The sequence below is a fragment of the Apteryx rowi genome, unplaced genomic scaffold (genome assembly GCF_003343035.1).
Source record: "Apteryx rowi isolate R43461 unplaced genomic scaffold, aptRow1 scaffold_140, whole genome shotgun sequence".
In the NCBI taxonomy this organism is placed as follows: Eukaryota; Metazoa; Chordata; class Aves; order Apterygiformes; family Apterygidae; genus Apteryx; species Apteryx rowi.
In genome coordinates, this window is record NW_020447642.1 from 1881993 (window position 1) to 1896170 (window position 14178).

Here is a 14178-nt window from a genome sequence, read left to right on the forward strand (position 1 = left end):
TGGTGTACAGGCATTTCAGGGAGGTGATCGAGCATGCAGGTTTCCCAAACATGACCCATGTAACAACAATCATATTGCAGTCTACCTGAACTGTCATGAAGCCTGAAAAAAAAACAACTCTAAGATGTTAACTATATTGCATGTTATTCCTCATGTCAGAATATTACCTTCAAAATCCAACAATGACCCTTCTACGTCAGCATAAACTACTGGTTTACTGGTCCCTGTCATGGATGTCATGGCCAAAATGGTGGCAGTTCATAGCAATTCACAGCAAAGAGGTAAATAAAAAGAACAAAAGCCAAAAAGAGCAAAGACGTATGGAATTAGAGAATGAGAAACAAAAGAGTAAAACCAGTGATGTTTCAGCAACACTACCACAAAGCTGAATAAACAACAATAATGAAATAATTAGGTCATCTAAAAGTCACAGTCTACACTCTTCTCAGAGTATTTACAACATTTAACTTTACAGGTCTAAGTTAACCTCCCAGAGCTACCTAAGTAGTTAGATAAAGAAAGATGCTCTCCTAGAGTTCAATTTGGGTAAGATAACACTCAAGCTCCTTCCCAGGGAACCTGCCTTCTCCACTGACTGCACACGTAAGCCGGGAAGGCGACCAGGCACCAAAAGTTGAGCAGTCCGAGTATCACCCAGCTCTTTGCTTCATGCCAGGATCCAAATGACATCCGTGTTAATATAACAAGAATTAATGTCCTCCTACGCACCAACCATATTTAGAAGTGGAATCTGGAACCTTCTGCCAAGATTTGGACATCCTGATCCATGCCAGTATTGATAATTCTTTTTGAGGGAATGCACTCAAGCTTGTATTCTAAAAAAAATACTTTGACATTAAAAAATGCAGATGATGGCTACACTGCAGAAGGCACTACAAGAAAATACTAATAAACTGGAAAAAAATATTGCCAGTAAACTAAAAGCTGAGCAATGGGGAAAGGTAAGGATTTTTATTTGTTCTCCAAAATTTTGTGTAGAAAGACACAGGTCACAAGTTCATGTGTCCCTTTTTGTGCTAATCCCAACAGCCAATCTTGAGTATTATTCAGTAGCCGTTTGCCTTACTTCTTCAAAGAACAAGTGTGATGAAGCAACCAGCTATCCCTGCTGCTTTACAGCACCAAAATCAGACACTAAATGATTCTCAAGGTAGATGTAATATGCTTATATAAAAGATGGACTGTCCAGCAGCAGCCACTAAAAACATAAGCCTCTAAAATACTTTACAGTTGCAAGGAGATAGAGCACCACAGTGTCCATTAAAAAGGAAGGGATTTTTGGTAAGTGAACTCCATTTAACCTACTTAATGGAGCAGAAAAGATAGTTACAATTTCAATCAAAGGGTGGAATTGTGGCTAGGGAAAATTATGATTAATAAAGTAACATTAAAATGAAAACATAAGAACTCTGTGGAACATGCCTAAGTAGACAGCAACACAAGACTTCCCTTTAGGTTTTTATAGCTAAAACGTAGTATTTCTCACTACAAAAAGATCTCTGGAATGCTTGTTTGTGACAGTATTTATAATGCAGTTGTTCTAAACATACTTCTGACACTTGGAAATTGTTCTTGCTATGAGCATGTAAATAGTGATGTACACCACATCTTGTTGGACTAGAATTATTTATCAGTTATCAGAACGACTACTTCGACAAGTACCATAAAGCCTGGCCTTTAAAAAACGTGTATTGAGCCAAACCTGATTGTGAGAGCTAGGTTCCACAAGTCTGGCAAACTGCTCAGACAGGATAGCTGAAAATAATTTTTTGGATAAAGGGTAAAGCTGTATGATTGGAACACTAAGTTTTAGTAGAGTATTGAGGAGTGATTTTTTTTTTTTTTTGGCACAATGTTAAGAATCTTCTGAAAAAGCAACTGCTTAAGTGAAAATACAAACATTTAAACTCAACTAGCAACAAATATTCCTCCCCACTGCTGTAGAGTCTACACTATGGGTGGGAGAACGAACCACTAAAAAACTCAAATGTTATTAGTAAGCTTATTCACTTGGGCACAGCACATGCTTCATGCTCAAAATATCTGGGAAGGTTGCAGAAATCAATCCTTCATAATTCTATTTGTTTAGAGGGTCTTTGTACAGTAAATACATAAATCCTATCATTAACATCGAGTTTTCTTTAACTTTAGCTTCTGGGCCCTTTAGGACATTAGCAATTCCAACAGCTGGAAGTTGTTATAAATCAAGAGCACTGAAGTTTGGATAGGGTACATTGTTATAAATATCTTGCTTATAATCTGGAGAACAAGCCATCACATAGGAAACCAATAAACAATGTAACAACACAGATAATAGATTTTTCATTGTTTTCTCAACCCAAATATTTACTTAGCTAACAACACAATAATATATTAACGTTAGTTCTATGAGAAAAGAAACACAATGTTTAAAAAACGTGTGATACAACTCTGTGATGTGCTGCCAGTGTTATAACATGGGACTTTCAAAGACATTTCTGCATAAACTTTGATAAACACTGAATATCAGGAACATGTTCACAGCAATAAGCTATCTGGGGAGACGTCTGTTCACTTTTCTTTCCATTTGTACAAAAATACTTTCACTTAAAGCTAAGCAAAAATGGAGAAAAATTATATTTCTCTTTACTCAAACATTAGCATTTTCTTCCCAGATTTTATATTATACCTTACTCCTCAAAACTCCTGATTTAACTTATGGAATCAAAGTTTCACAGAAGGAAGTCTTTTAAAAAATAGCTATTTTTACTTAACTGGTCAATCCAAAAGCAAAATAATTGTTCTTCAAAACTCTTTTTAACCTCAGAACTAAGGTTTATCTGTCAGATACTATCAGACAGATAGCATCAACAGAAGATGTAAACTCCATTAAATTTAAATTATTCTGACCCTCCCCTCAAATCTAGTGATAAAAATTTAAATGGAGACTATTAGCAGTAGTCTCTAAAACAACATTCTCAGTAACAGTTCAGCCAGGGAGAGAGAAGGGAGGAGAAATGAATTACTACTTTTATATCCTCTCAAAACTCCCTTTGCTAAGGCATCAAGGATGGACTTTTTCATTTGTTTGACAATTCAGAATTTCAATTCAGTTTGCCAAAAATAAATCCTGTTTAACAACTGGTTGTCATTTCTAAACACAGTCTGATGGGGCAATATTAGAAACTCAAATACCTTCATAATTCATTTACTCTAAGACACAATATATTAAAACATATAAATAGCTTCAGAACTGTTGACTATACTTAAAACATGCTTAGACCATATTTCTACCTGTTTTATGCTGCAAATGGACCAAATCCATTTACTTCCCTTTGAATCTCCTTCATTCTTTCAATCAAGGAAATGGCTAGAAAACATGTAAAAATGCAGTGGATGCAATAAACTATTCTTGAGTAAATAATGAACAACAAAGTTTGCCTTTCCAAAGCCAGGAAGTTTAAGTTCTCATTTCCCCCAGGGTGATGCACACAATAGTCATGATAATTTTAAAAGACAGCTGTAACTCAGCTGTTCTCTCTGTGATTCAAGGAGTTGAACACAAAGGCAATTTTATACTGGTGAAGCTCTTACCTCTTCTTCTTGGTGATAATGAGGACATCATTAAAGAGGAAGAAGTAAACCTGCTGCCTGGAAGTTCTTTTAGAGAAAAGTCCAGTGTCTTCTACATACGCTGTTAATTCACCCCTTTTCACTAACCATCGTGAAGAGGAAACCAATGGAAATGGCTATAAAGGAAGAAAATAATATTTCAATCCTCCAAAGCTAGGGTATTTTTTAAATCAGAGTACTAAAGATTTGGAAAAATGCTTGAATAAACTCAGAAATCTTGAGTACAAGCACAGAACAGAGATATCAAGATTTAAGGTATCTTTATCATTCATATAATAGACAAGTAACAGGCCATGAAAATTTGAAAAATCACTCTTCATACTCATGACCTAATTGCTCATCTGAGGTAAAAAATGAACAGACAAATTATGGAGACAGACTACAAGACTAGATCGGTCCAAACATATGATCCATCCTGTATGATCCCATAGAAGAACCCTTTGTTTCTCCGGGCCATGAATCTCCCTTTCTAGAGAGAGACTTTCCTCTTTAAAACAGAGTGAGACTGGTGATGCAGCGAACAGATCACGTCTGAAGCTGTACCATGACATGTGATGCCAGAAGAACAAAGGTCCATTGCAGTGCTGGCAGCTCTCCCAGTTACCAAGATTCCTCAATCACTGACCTCTCTGACTGCTACCAGCTCAGACCCCAGCAGAGCTGCCACGGGGGAGCCTTCTGCAACGCCACGCTGCAGGCAGCTTCCTTCTGATAGACCAGTGCTGTGCTGCTGTCACTACACGGCGAAGGTACTGTACAAAGAGACTGACCTCCTCCGTAGCTCTCGGCCCTGAACTCGACGATGACCTAAATAGTGAAAACATCAGTACTTTTTTCCTCTATGCACCTTTGGGTATCACACACATGCTGCATGGAGCATCTGCAGATGCCTGGTACCTTCCTCCTCTGGTTCCAAAAAGGATTTGACTCACTGGGTAACTTCTGCAAGTGAAGCGTGAGCTCAGCTACCTGTAACTTGCAGGTTCTCAAACAGAAGGTACATGATATCACTGGAAAAGAAGAGGCGTCCACTCTGCCCACAATTTATATGTAAGACCTGTACTGCAGTCAATGGGCACTTACCGTTAAATTTTATGGAGCACATATATTTTTCTTCCTTCACTCAGAGGGCAATAATCAAATTTTTGTTTCTACTTTACACATGACTTTTTGCTTATCAAATTTCTGTACTTATTTTGTTTCTGTTCAAACTCATCTGTCTCATGACACCACCTTTCACATGCTTTTAAAATATTTCTTCATTTGGCTTGTCAGCTGGCTTAATCATTCTTCTCATACCCTTTAATCACTTTAGCTGCGCTTTACTAAACTGACTTCAGTTTGTCGATACTTGACCCATAATATAATGCCAAAACCAAAACAGTACTTCAACCATGACCTCACTGGTGGAGGTCACTACAAAATAGTAACTCCCTAACTTTATATGCAGCCATCCCCTGGTTTGTGAGCTTTGAGGTCTCATTTTATGGTGGCACAGAAATAGCAAACGACAATACTATTATTCACAAGATGCTTTTCTGCCACCACGCAATAGCACAGGGTCAAGACAAAAGGCTGGACCAAACTCCTGGCACCCTCTTCTTGCCGCTTTCCATCAGGAGGTGGCCCGCGAATGACAGGTGAGGATCCTCTAAAATTACAGACTGTAGCAGCCCTTCGGAACTATTACAACCTGTTACAAATTAGAGAAGCCTTAACTTTTCTCACTTGCCCTAGACTGATTTATATCTCCAATATATCCAGAACAGACCTAATGAATGTTAGTGAATCAGAGTAAAATCAAACTGATTAAAAACCACTGTAATTTCAAGTCAAGTTCATTACTTTAATTGCCATTCTCATTCATCTCAGATCAGCAGCTAACATAGATTTCTACCTGCACAATTTACTTTTTCCTAAGAATGCATCATATCATTTTTCTTATGGGCAGTCATTTTATTAAAGCTGCATCATTAAACCTCCCAGGTTATGAAAAACCAAGTTAGATGAGTATTCAGACATGAAACTCTTAAAAGAGCTCCCTAGTGAACTCTTTGGCAGAACTCCTAAGTTCCATCACCAAAATCAAAGTATGCAATCTGCACAGTTTTATATCAACATTTGCCTTACTTTGGCTTACTTTGAACCAAACATTTGAACCAACTTGAACTTTGAACCAACATTTGGCTTACTTTGAACCAAAACTCAGCTGGTTCAGCCAGTACCTTAAAATGATGTGAAATTCAAGGGTTTTTTTTTAATCAAATAGCTTATTTCCATACATAAGTATGAAATATCAGACCATATTCTAACGCGCCATCGTGTTTTTTGTGACTTTACAAACTTGAACGACTTTGGGCTAGATGGTTCTCAAACAGAGAAATCACAAAGGAGTTTGGTTATTGAACACAAAAGCATGTTTGCAGAAAAAACACTTTTCTGGTGCTACAGATAAAAAATCTAAGAATAAAAACCTCTGAACCTTAATTAACAAAATAAAATCCTACAGACAAAATATGTGCAGAAGTGACAGGATTTCTGAGTAGCTTCTCTTGTATTTCCTTGTAAGGCTATACAATTACAACTAACAAAATAAACAAAAACCTCAAAACACTATATGAGGTTGAGTAGGCAGAGAAATGGTTTACTTGATTTAGAATGCTTATAAAACAGAATTATAGCACCATGAGGACTGTTTTACAGTCAAAAAGTACTTACAAAATTTCTGTTTGTGCATGAACTAAAAATGCCTCTAAACTGTATTCCAAATGAGTTCATCAGATTTTCCTAATTGACTATACTCCAGAAGCAGCTAGTTTTTACTTTAATATAAGTTTTCCTTAATTGCCAGAAGAGTGCAATGTGTATATTATCTCCTTCCTATATAAAACAAGCTGTATGAACTTAAAATGTATTGAAATGTGGCCAAAGCAGTCTTTTATACTCCAGCTGGCAAGCTCTCAAACCACAGAAAACGTCTAAACCACTAAGAATTTATATCTAAGATACACAAAGTAGAAAAACCTCACATAAAAATACAGAGAAACAAAGTTGCTATTATTCCCATAAAACTAGTGAGAGCTCCTAGTAGCAGCATGTACAGTGGAAGAACTATACAGCGCATCTTACTTTTGCAAAATTAGGATCAACAGCCTCTTCCCACGGGGAAGAGAAGAGACTTAAACCATTTAAGAAACTTAGTTCCTTTAAAACCTCTTAGGAATTTATGCAGGTTTGAAAACTACAAATGAATCCAAGCAGATCGTCCCAAGACTTCAGACTATTCAAAACTCTGTTTTAAACTATCCAAAGACTTGAGACATTATCCATAGCGGTTAGCAAATGCAGTGATGACACTTGTTAAGAGATAGTCCATTAATTCTTGTTTTAAGTAAATACTATTATTATTCTCAGTTTTTACTCAAAGTATGTGAATAAAAACACTCTGGCAAAGTTGACAACCAACTCTAAATAGAGCATTTCCTCAAAGCAAAACAGACCAAGATCCTTTAAGAACTATGTTTTTGAAACTGTAACCACTATGTACTGCAAATATGATAATTAAAAAAAAAAAATCATCTCACAGAAGAATACTCATTCTGTAATGGTATGACTCCTTATTTACAGAAATATGCTAGGGTGCTAACTCTCAATCAAGTCGAATTTTTTATTGTTTTTATTTCAGCTGAAATAACTAAATAACTAACCCTTTTCAAGGCAAAATTAACATGGGCAGAAAAGAATAACTAATTCAATATATATATTTAAAAACCCTTTTGCCATAACATAACCTTTGTTATTTAAAATAAAAATTTGTATCCTGCCATAATAGGTAATTTCGCTGCAAGAATTAGCGTGTGATATAAATATGTTACACTTTACTATATCAAAAAAACTACAAATACTAATTCATGCTTAAAAGAAACATAACATTTTCTCCTCAACTGCAGTTATAAGTCTAAGCAAAACCTGAGAAAAGCTGCATGCAGCTTCATGTTTCATGAGAGTTTATCAGAATCTGTTTGCATGCTGCTGGATAAGGATCTGCAGCGAGAAACAGAACTGCTTCACAACGCAAATATCTGACACTTCAGAAGTTTCACGCAGGAATGAATCGAGGTATCTATTGCCTTTCAAACTGCATTGCCAGTGAAGCCATCTGTACAGGCGCTGCACATGAAAGCCCAGGTCCAGGAAGTTTTAGATCTTACATTTTCTTGCATATTAAGCATAAGGGTATATGGAATGTGAAAGCACCTGCTTCATTAAGCTATCTGGTTAAGAACTATTACTGAATAGTTTAAAGAAATAACAATAGTTAAAAAAAGAAATAACCGATATGGAAAGTGGTACATATTAGACACACGGATACACAGACCTAACAAGCAGGTGGTAACGAAGACAGTAACTAAGAGCAGAAGGCAGCTCAGCCTCGCTAGCGGCCGAACCGGCGGATGGGAACAGCGGCAGCTGCTCCACTGGCCCGGCACAGAGAGACCTCCAGGGTCTCAGGGTGACCAGCTGCGCTCCAGAGGCCGGGGAGGAGGAATCCCTGGCGTCCACTGGATTTGGCAGCTTTCTTAACATCCTTAACATTAAGCATTAACTACATCTTGTTTAAAAAATTGCAATACCTCTCCCCCAAATATTTTTTTAATCCATTCAGCAAGTTCCAACTCTGCAAGAGACTCCAAAACCCAGTCAGTGCACCACACACGCTGCTCAATGACATGGCCTCTATTTGCAGTGGAGAACTGTAATGATTCTAGTACAAATCAGAACTGACGCTGTGCATTCTTCTGCTTTTGGTTTCTTTATGTGAGGAGAAAAGAGAGAGAGAGAGACAAAAAGGTATTTCAAAGTCTGACAAGCCCAGAGGACATGAATGACGAGAAGGATGGGAACAGAGGCAGAGCGATTCTAAGTATAAACTGTGACAAGACCATCGTGCCCAGGGTTATGAATTAGGTAAGACAGCATAAAAGTCATACCAGGGCTGGTACTGCTAGGTACTGCAGCTCCACCAAGGCCAGGGTTTCATCCACAAAGGCAAACCTGGAGTCTGAATACACTGCATTTGTACCTAGCTCTTCAGTAAATAATGCTAATTTATTCTTAAAAATATATATATCCTTACTCTCTCTTCCCCTGCAAAGCCCCAACCTGAAGCTTTATCTCCTCAGTTAGATGTAACAGTTTTCAGTTACTCTCCGAGTTTCCAGGGCTTCAACTGCCCCCAGAACACGAACTTGCCCTCCCTGGCTAAAAGTCATGCCAATATTACAGCCTCTGCAAGTCAAGCTCATTTACTTTGTTTATTCTGGCAATGAAGCTATCAAAACTTAACATGCATTCAAAGCTATGCATATGCATAGCTAAATAATGTACAATCAGAAATATCATCATACCTTGATTTTAAATTCCAGCTGGGAGTTAATGGTGTACATCATTTCTGTCCTTTCCATTTTCCGAGCACCTTCATTGCACAAACGCACCAACTAGAAATGAGACATTTAACAGGTTTAATGTATTCAGGACATAGGACAAACAGTATTCTAGAAAATGTTTCACTGCAGCTAACTTTCAGAATGAAACTTTAAAGCATACTGCAGTTTAAATAAAGTCTGCATGGAAGGGGAGGAGGGGGAAGGCAGATGGAAAGGTATGAAAACGCATTCCCATTAACCTCATGCAAGGATTTCCCAAGAGTCAATGGGCCTTTTCTTATTTTTTTCATTTCTTACTTCCTAGGGAGCTGAAAGGAGGAAAGAAATCTGAGCAGCAACTGGTTTAGTTGGGGAGAGCAGGCTGAGGCTAGAAACAAACTGATGGGCACCATGCGGGAAGCCTTTCCAAAGCTAACGTAGCACCAAAGTCGAGGAGGACAAAAGAGCTTTCCAGTTTTTCACTGTGGGGAAATCACCTCTAATTCTGGCGCAATGGTTGCTAAAGAAATAGTAAACAGTTAAGTTGTTACAGTTTTAGTAAGTTTTATATAAAGAGTTGTTTTGCGGTGTTAAAAAACCAGTAACTTCACTGTAACATTTAAACAGTTTTGAGGTAACAGAAATAACAGAATTGCACAGAAACTTCTGGAGGAGAGGACAAAACTAAAAATCTTAGTCCTACAGGAGATTTTTTTTAAACGAGCCTGTGATAAAATCATTCTTATCAAGGGAGGTTTCCACAACATCTAGACACAGAAGTATAAACAGCATCAGCCAGGGAGTCTGTCCTCCCTCATCTCCTTTTCAGACTGAACATTTTACACCCCATATTCTGTTCCCACAGAAAAATCCATTTGTGCTGGCAACAGCACAGCGTTACTGAGCTTAGGATTTTTTGGTAAGTAACAAAAAGATGATGATTTAGGCATAAAACTGATCTCTAGTGGCCTTTCTTAAATAAGGCAATTTAGTATTTTTATCCTTCACTGCTCTTCCCCTTTACATTACCTATGCAAGGAAAACATCAGATTTTCCCTTAAAGCTGACAGGAATGTTCAAGGCCCAAGGCAATATCTAGTCCCAACATGCAGAGAATGAGTTTTTTAAATAACGAATGCCTAACCTGTCACATTTAATAACAGTCTACGACACATCCTAGTTTCTGAAATTCTGAGATCTTAAAGGCAAAACGGTAACTAGCTTCCAGATTTTCTTTTCAAACTACAATGTTCTGTTTTAAAGAGTTTTCCATTCCAGATTTTTTTTTTTTCTCTAAGATGGACAGAATTTCAGACCAATATAAAAAATATCTGGTAATCTGGTTGCTCAGTTTCAAATTAAATGAACTGAAATTTATTATACAATTAAGTGCTGTTGACATTTACAAACTAAACATGGTGAATGGACTTGTGCTCTTCTTCCATCTTCGACTTTTGCCAAAAAAGCATGGTTCAGGATAAGAAAAGAACAACTTCGAACAACTGACAGAAGCAGAAATGGTCTACTTAAACATGCCAAAAGCAGAAAGAACTCTCAAGTTTTCTTAGGCAATTCAGACTTTTCTGTACTGTAGGGTGGGTTTTTTGGCTTTTTATATATACAGTCTGTCACATGGCTTTCCGTTTGAATGACTGGCAGCAAATAGAATAAGGTTGTCCAATAACACTGTGAAATAGGTGAGCAAAATAAGCAATGAACGTGAAAATTAATTAGCAAGGGACTAAAAAATAAAAACCCAAAAACCAAAAAGCCCCAAAGCAGCTACTTCTCAGAATGGATTTTTGAAATGACCAAAGCATGCAGTGCAATTTAGGAAGAAAACCCCTCAAAACAGAAACAATTCTGCAGCCAGATTAAATTTTTAGGAACGTACCTTACTCACTTCTTTCAGAGCTTGCTTGCAGTTCTCATATTTTGGCGAGTCTTTAGGAGTTTTCTGACAAATAGTCTGAAACAAAAGTTCCGTTGCTTCAGAGAACTAACAAGTACAGACTGTAACAAATACAGAGTTTTAAAGTAGATATGCGCTGAAATCAAAGAGGTGAAGTCCCAGTTGTGGACTAAGTCAAATGAGAAAGCATTAGGTCGCTTCCCCAGAGCTCTTCATGACACTAAGGAACATCCCCCTTGAGGCCTTTTTGGAGGAACATGACACTTTCCACCTGTGGGCCAATCTCCATCCATGGCACCACAGTGGAATAGGAGGCCACACCCTTCCAGGAACAGGAAAGTTTCTCCTTTCTGCTTTCTACCTTTGCGCAAACCACAATGGAAACCCCCTGTAGCTGTGCAGAATCAGGTTCTTCCCATTTCAAACAAAATGTTACGCTCTTCCCGGAAGTTAAATTATCCATTCATGTACAATTACGCATGGAATAAGAAAACTGTACCAGACTACTTTGTCTGATCTCTCTATGGAAGATATGTACTTCCAAAGCATTAAAAGAAAAGGGTCTTTAAGACTTTTCCACATACGCTATGGAAATATATATGGAGCAATATTATTTAAGATTATTAAAACAAAAAGCATATGGGAGGGAAGACAGCTACAGCACCCCAACATGGGAAATGATGGAAAGTAATGAGAAGTAAGTCTGATCAGTGACTTACACATGACAATTATATTTACTGACAGAGTTTGTTTTTATGAGTTAGAGACAGAGATGACATCCTATCAAAACCAGCCATTTTGAATCAGTGACAGACTGGCTAAATTACTTTTCTGATTGAGAAACAAAAACATCATAAGATATTTTACATAAAATTAGTCTTTGGATTAATTATGAACAAAGTAACTATCCAGTCATCAAAAGGATCCTCAGTCAAATTAATTAGTGTAGAATTCATGAACATACAGGAGAAAGTTATTTGTCTTGCTTCTGGATTCTGCCATTGCTGGAATCTGAGCTTGGATTTTAATATACACTACTGTTGATAGTCCAACTCATAAATTTAATTCTAGCATCTTCATTGAAATACCACAAATCTTGGTGTGAACTTTTCTCACAAATTTTCACTTGCACTTCTTCACACTTCCCAAGTCGCCATTAACCTGCATGGGGATGGTGCATCTCGCAGCGTAACACCCTGGTGGGTAACCGAGTATGTAAATGCTGTTCCACGCTAGTAAGAGCTCCTGTACCCCCGAGAATAGTTCTTTGCTCAGAGTTATACTGTAACTCTCTTAGAGGGTCTCAATGACACTATTCCTGAAAATAAGAATTTAATGCAAAAGGGCCCTTATCCAATCTATACGATGGAAAGTTTTTGTTTTTAAACTGTAGGGTTTAATTTTAGTCCCAACACTGTGCAATTTCTGTACTAGCTTCTTCCTTGATTTCAGCATCATTTTCACCCTCTACTGTAAAATTTTTAGATTAGAACTTATAAATATTTAATTTTTGACTGCATGTGCAAACAAATGCTACCATACTTTGTTGTCAACAGACCAGTATCTACAGCCCTGTAAATGGTATAAGTAAGATGATATGAAGGGATTGGAACAAAACAGGGATTGAAGAGAAAAAAATGCCTAGATTAAAAGAACATGCATGTACACATTTAAAAAAAAAAAGAAGAAGAAGAAGAAGAAGAAGAAGAAGAAGAAAATAAGCCTGTTCTCACATCCATCAATAATGGAAGACGAGTAACTCTCTGCATTGGAAGTATGAGGAAAGAGATCATTGGTAAATTCCTGCAATCTTCATGGGACTCAATCCGTGCCAACACCTCTTTAAATGCTGGATTTGTAGCTCTGGTGAGAAAAAGGGAGGGGGGATTAAACAGAATGCTTTAACAAGAATTACAAGCATTAACAAGCAGAACAAGAATTATGAACGTCTTTTTTTTTTTTTAATGAATTATCATTTTATTTCTTGGAGAAAGTGCAGTTTGGGGGATTTATATTGATTAAGCCTTCAGCTTTATTTATTTAGATATGGAAGACCAGTATTAATATTTAGAATTCTTGTAATCTCCCATGCATGCAAGAGTGCAAACATGCAAATATGTAATATATAAAAAAGCATGGCTTTGACAAATTGATAAAATTGTACTTAATAGTGGAAACAATTGAACACAGGACCACAAATAGGATTTGACTATGCAGCCAGACTTGTTTTCACTCTTAATTATTCAAAGGAACCTGTGCATTAAGGAAAGCTAGCATGTAACTACATGCTTAGTTGGAAGCTACAGGTTTTGCACCAAAATACCCCAACCTTTGACTCCTACTACAAAGAGGATCATTTTGCAATTGTATTTTAAGATTATTTCTTACAGTAATTTCTGTAGTGTTCGCTGCTGATAGACTTCATTAGTGCAATATTTTACATATGGATCAAACGTTGAAGAAGCATGCTTTCCAACTATATCACTAATATCATCAATAAAGATGTTGTTCTGATGTCTTGCTTCAAGTTCTTTAAAGAATCTGCAAAAACAAAAAGAAACTATTCTTTTTACCCCCAAAATAGCAGTCCCTCTCCAGCAACATCTTACGCTTCACCTGACACAACCAATGGTTTTAATAACCTAGGGAAAGTTTGAATGGTTTGTGTAAGGGTGAGATCATCCCTCCTTTTGAAAAACAATACATGAAACCCTTACACGATACATGTCAAAGGGCGGCAGCGCAACCTGGCAGAGCTCAGTGTAACCAGTGCTCACAAACTTACTTCCCACATTCTAGCAGTCAAAACTGAAATAGTCCTACTGATGCGGTTAGACTGGAATTTCCAGAAACAGGGTTGAAAAAGAAATGAAAGAGCTTCGGAGAGAACATTAACACTACATCATTTCCCCTTGTAATAAAGGAAGTGCAATACCAGAGGTGTTCAAGGAAATAAAAAAAGTTCCCGGCAGGTTAAGTGTGAACTGTTAAACTCAGAACAGAAAAATATATTGTAGATTGAGCTGGACAAGGTAATCATAGAGTATAGTTCAATTTAACATTAAAACCAAACACAGCTTGAAAACAATTAAAACAGGAACAAAAACCAAAATTCCACACTAAATCTTTCCCCTAAACGTGCCTGTTCTGAAAACTTCCCCATTGGTCTTCCTCTGTCCCGTATGTGAGCTCCTGTGGCCTCTGAAA

The 14178-nt window shown here is 37.2% G+C and overlaps 1 protein-coding gene across 1 annotated transcript in view; it reads right to left on the reverse strand.

Annotated features, from left to right (window-relative positions):
• Window positions 1-13512, reverse strand: part of ARHGEF26 (Rho guanine nucleotide exchange factor 26) — a gene marked incomplete at its 5' end in the record, with an annotated part of 31391 nt that extends 17879 nt beyond the window's left edge. The window contains 5 exons of the mRNA XM_026057778.1: window positions 3595-3749; window positions 9042-9131; window positions 10954-11028; window positions 12705-12834; window positions 13360-13512. Coding sequence (XP_025913563.1) covers window positions 3595-3749; window positions 9042-9131; window positions 10954-11028; window positions 12705-12834; window positions 13360-13512 — 603 coding nt within the window. The remainder of the gene's footprint in view (window positions 1-3594; window positions 3750-9041; window positions 9132-10953; window positions 11029-12704; window positions 12835-13359) is intronic.
• Between the last annotated feature and the right edge of the window lie 666 nt (window positions 13513-14178).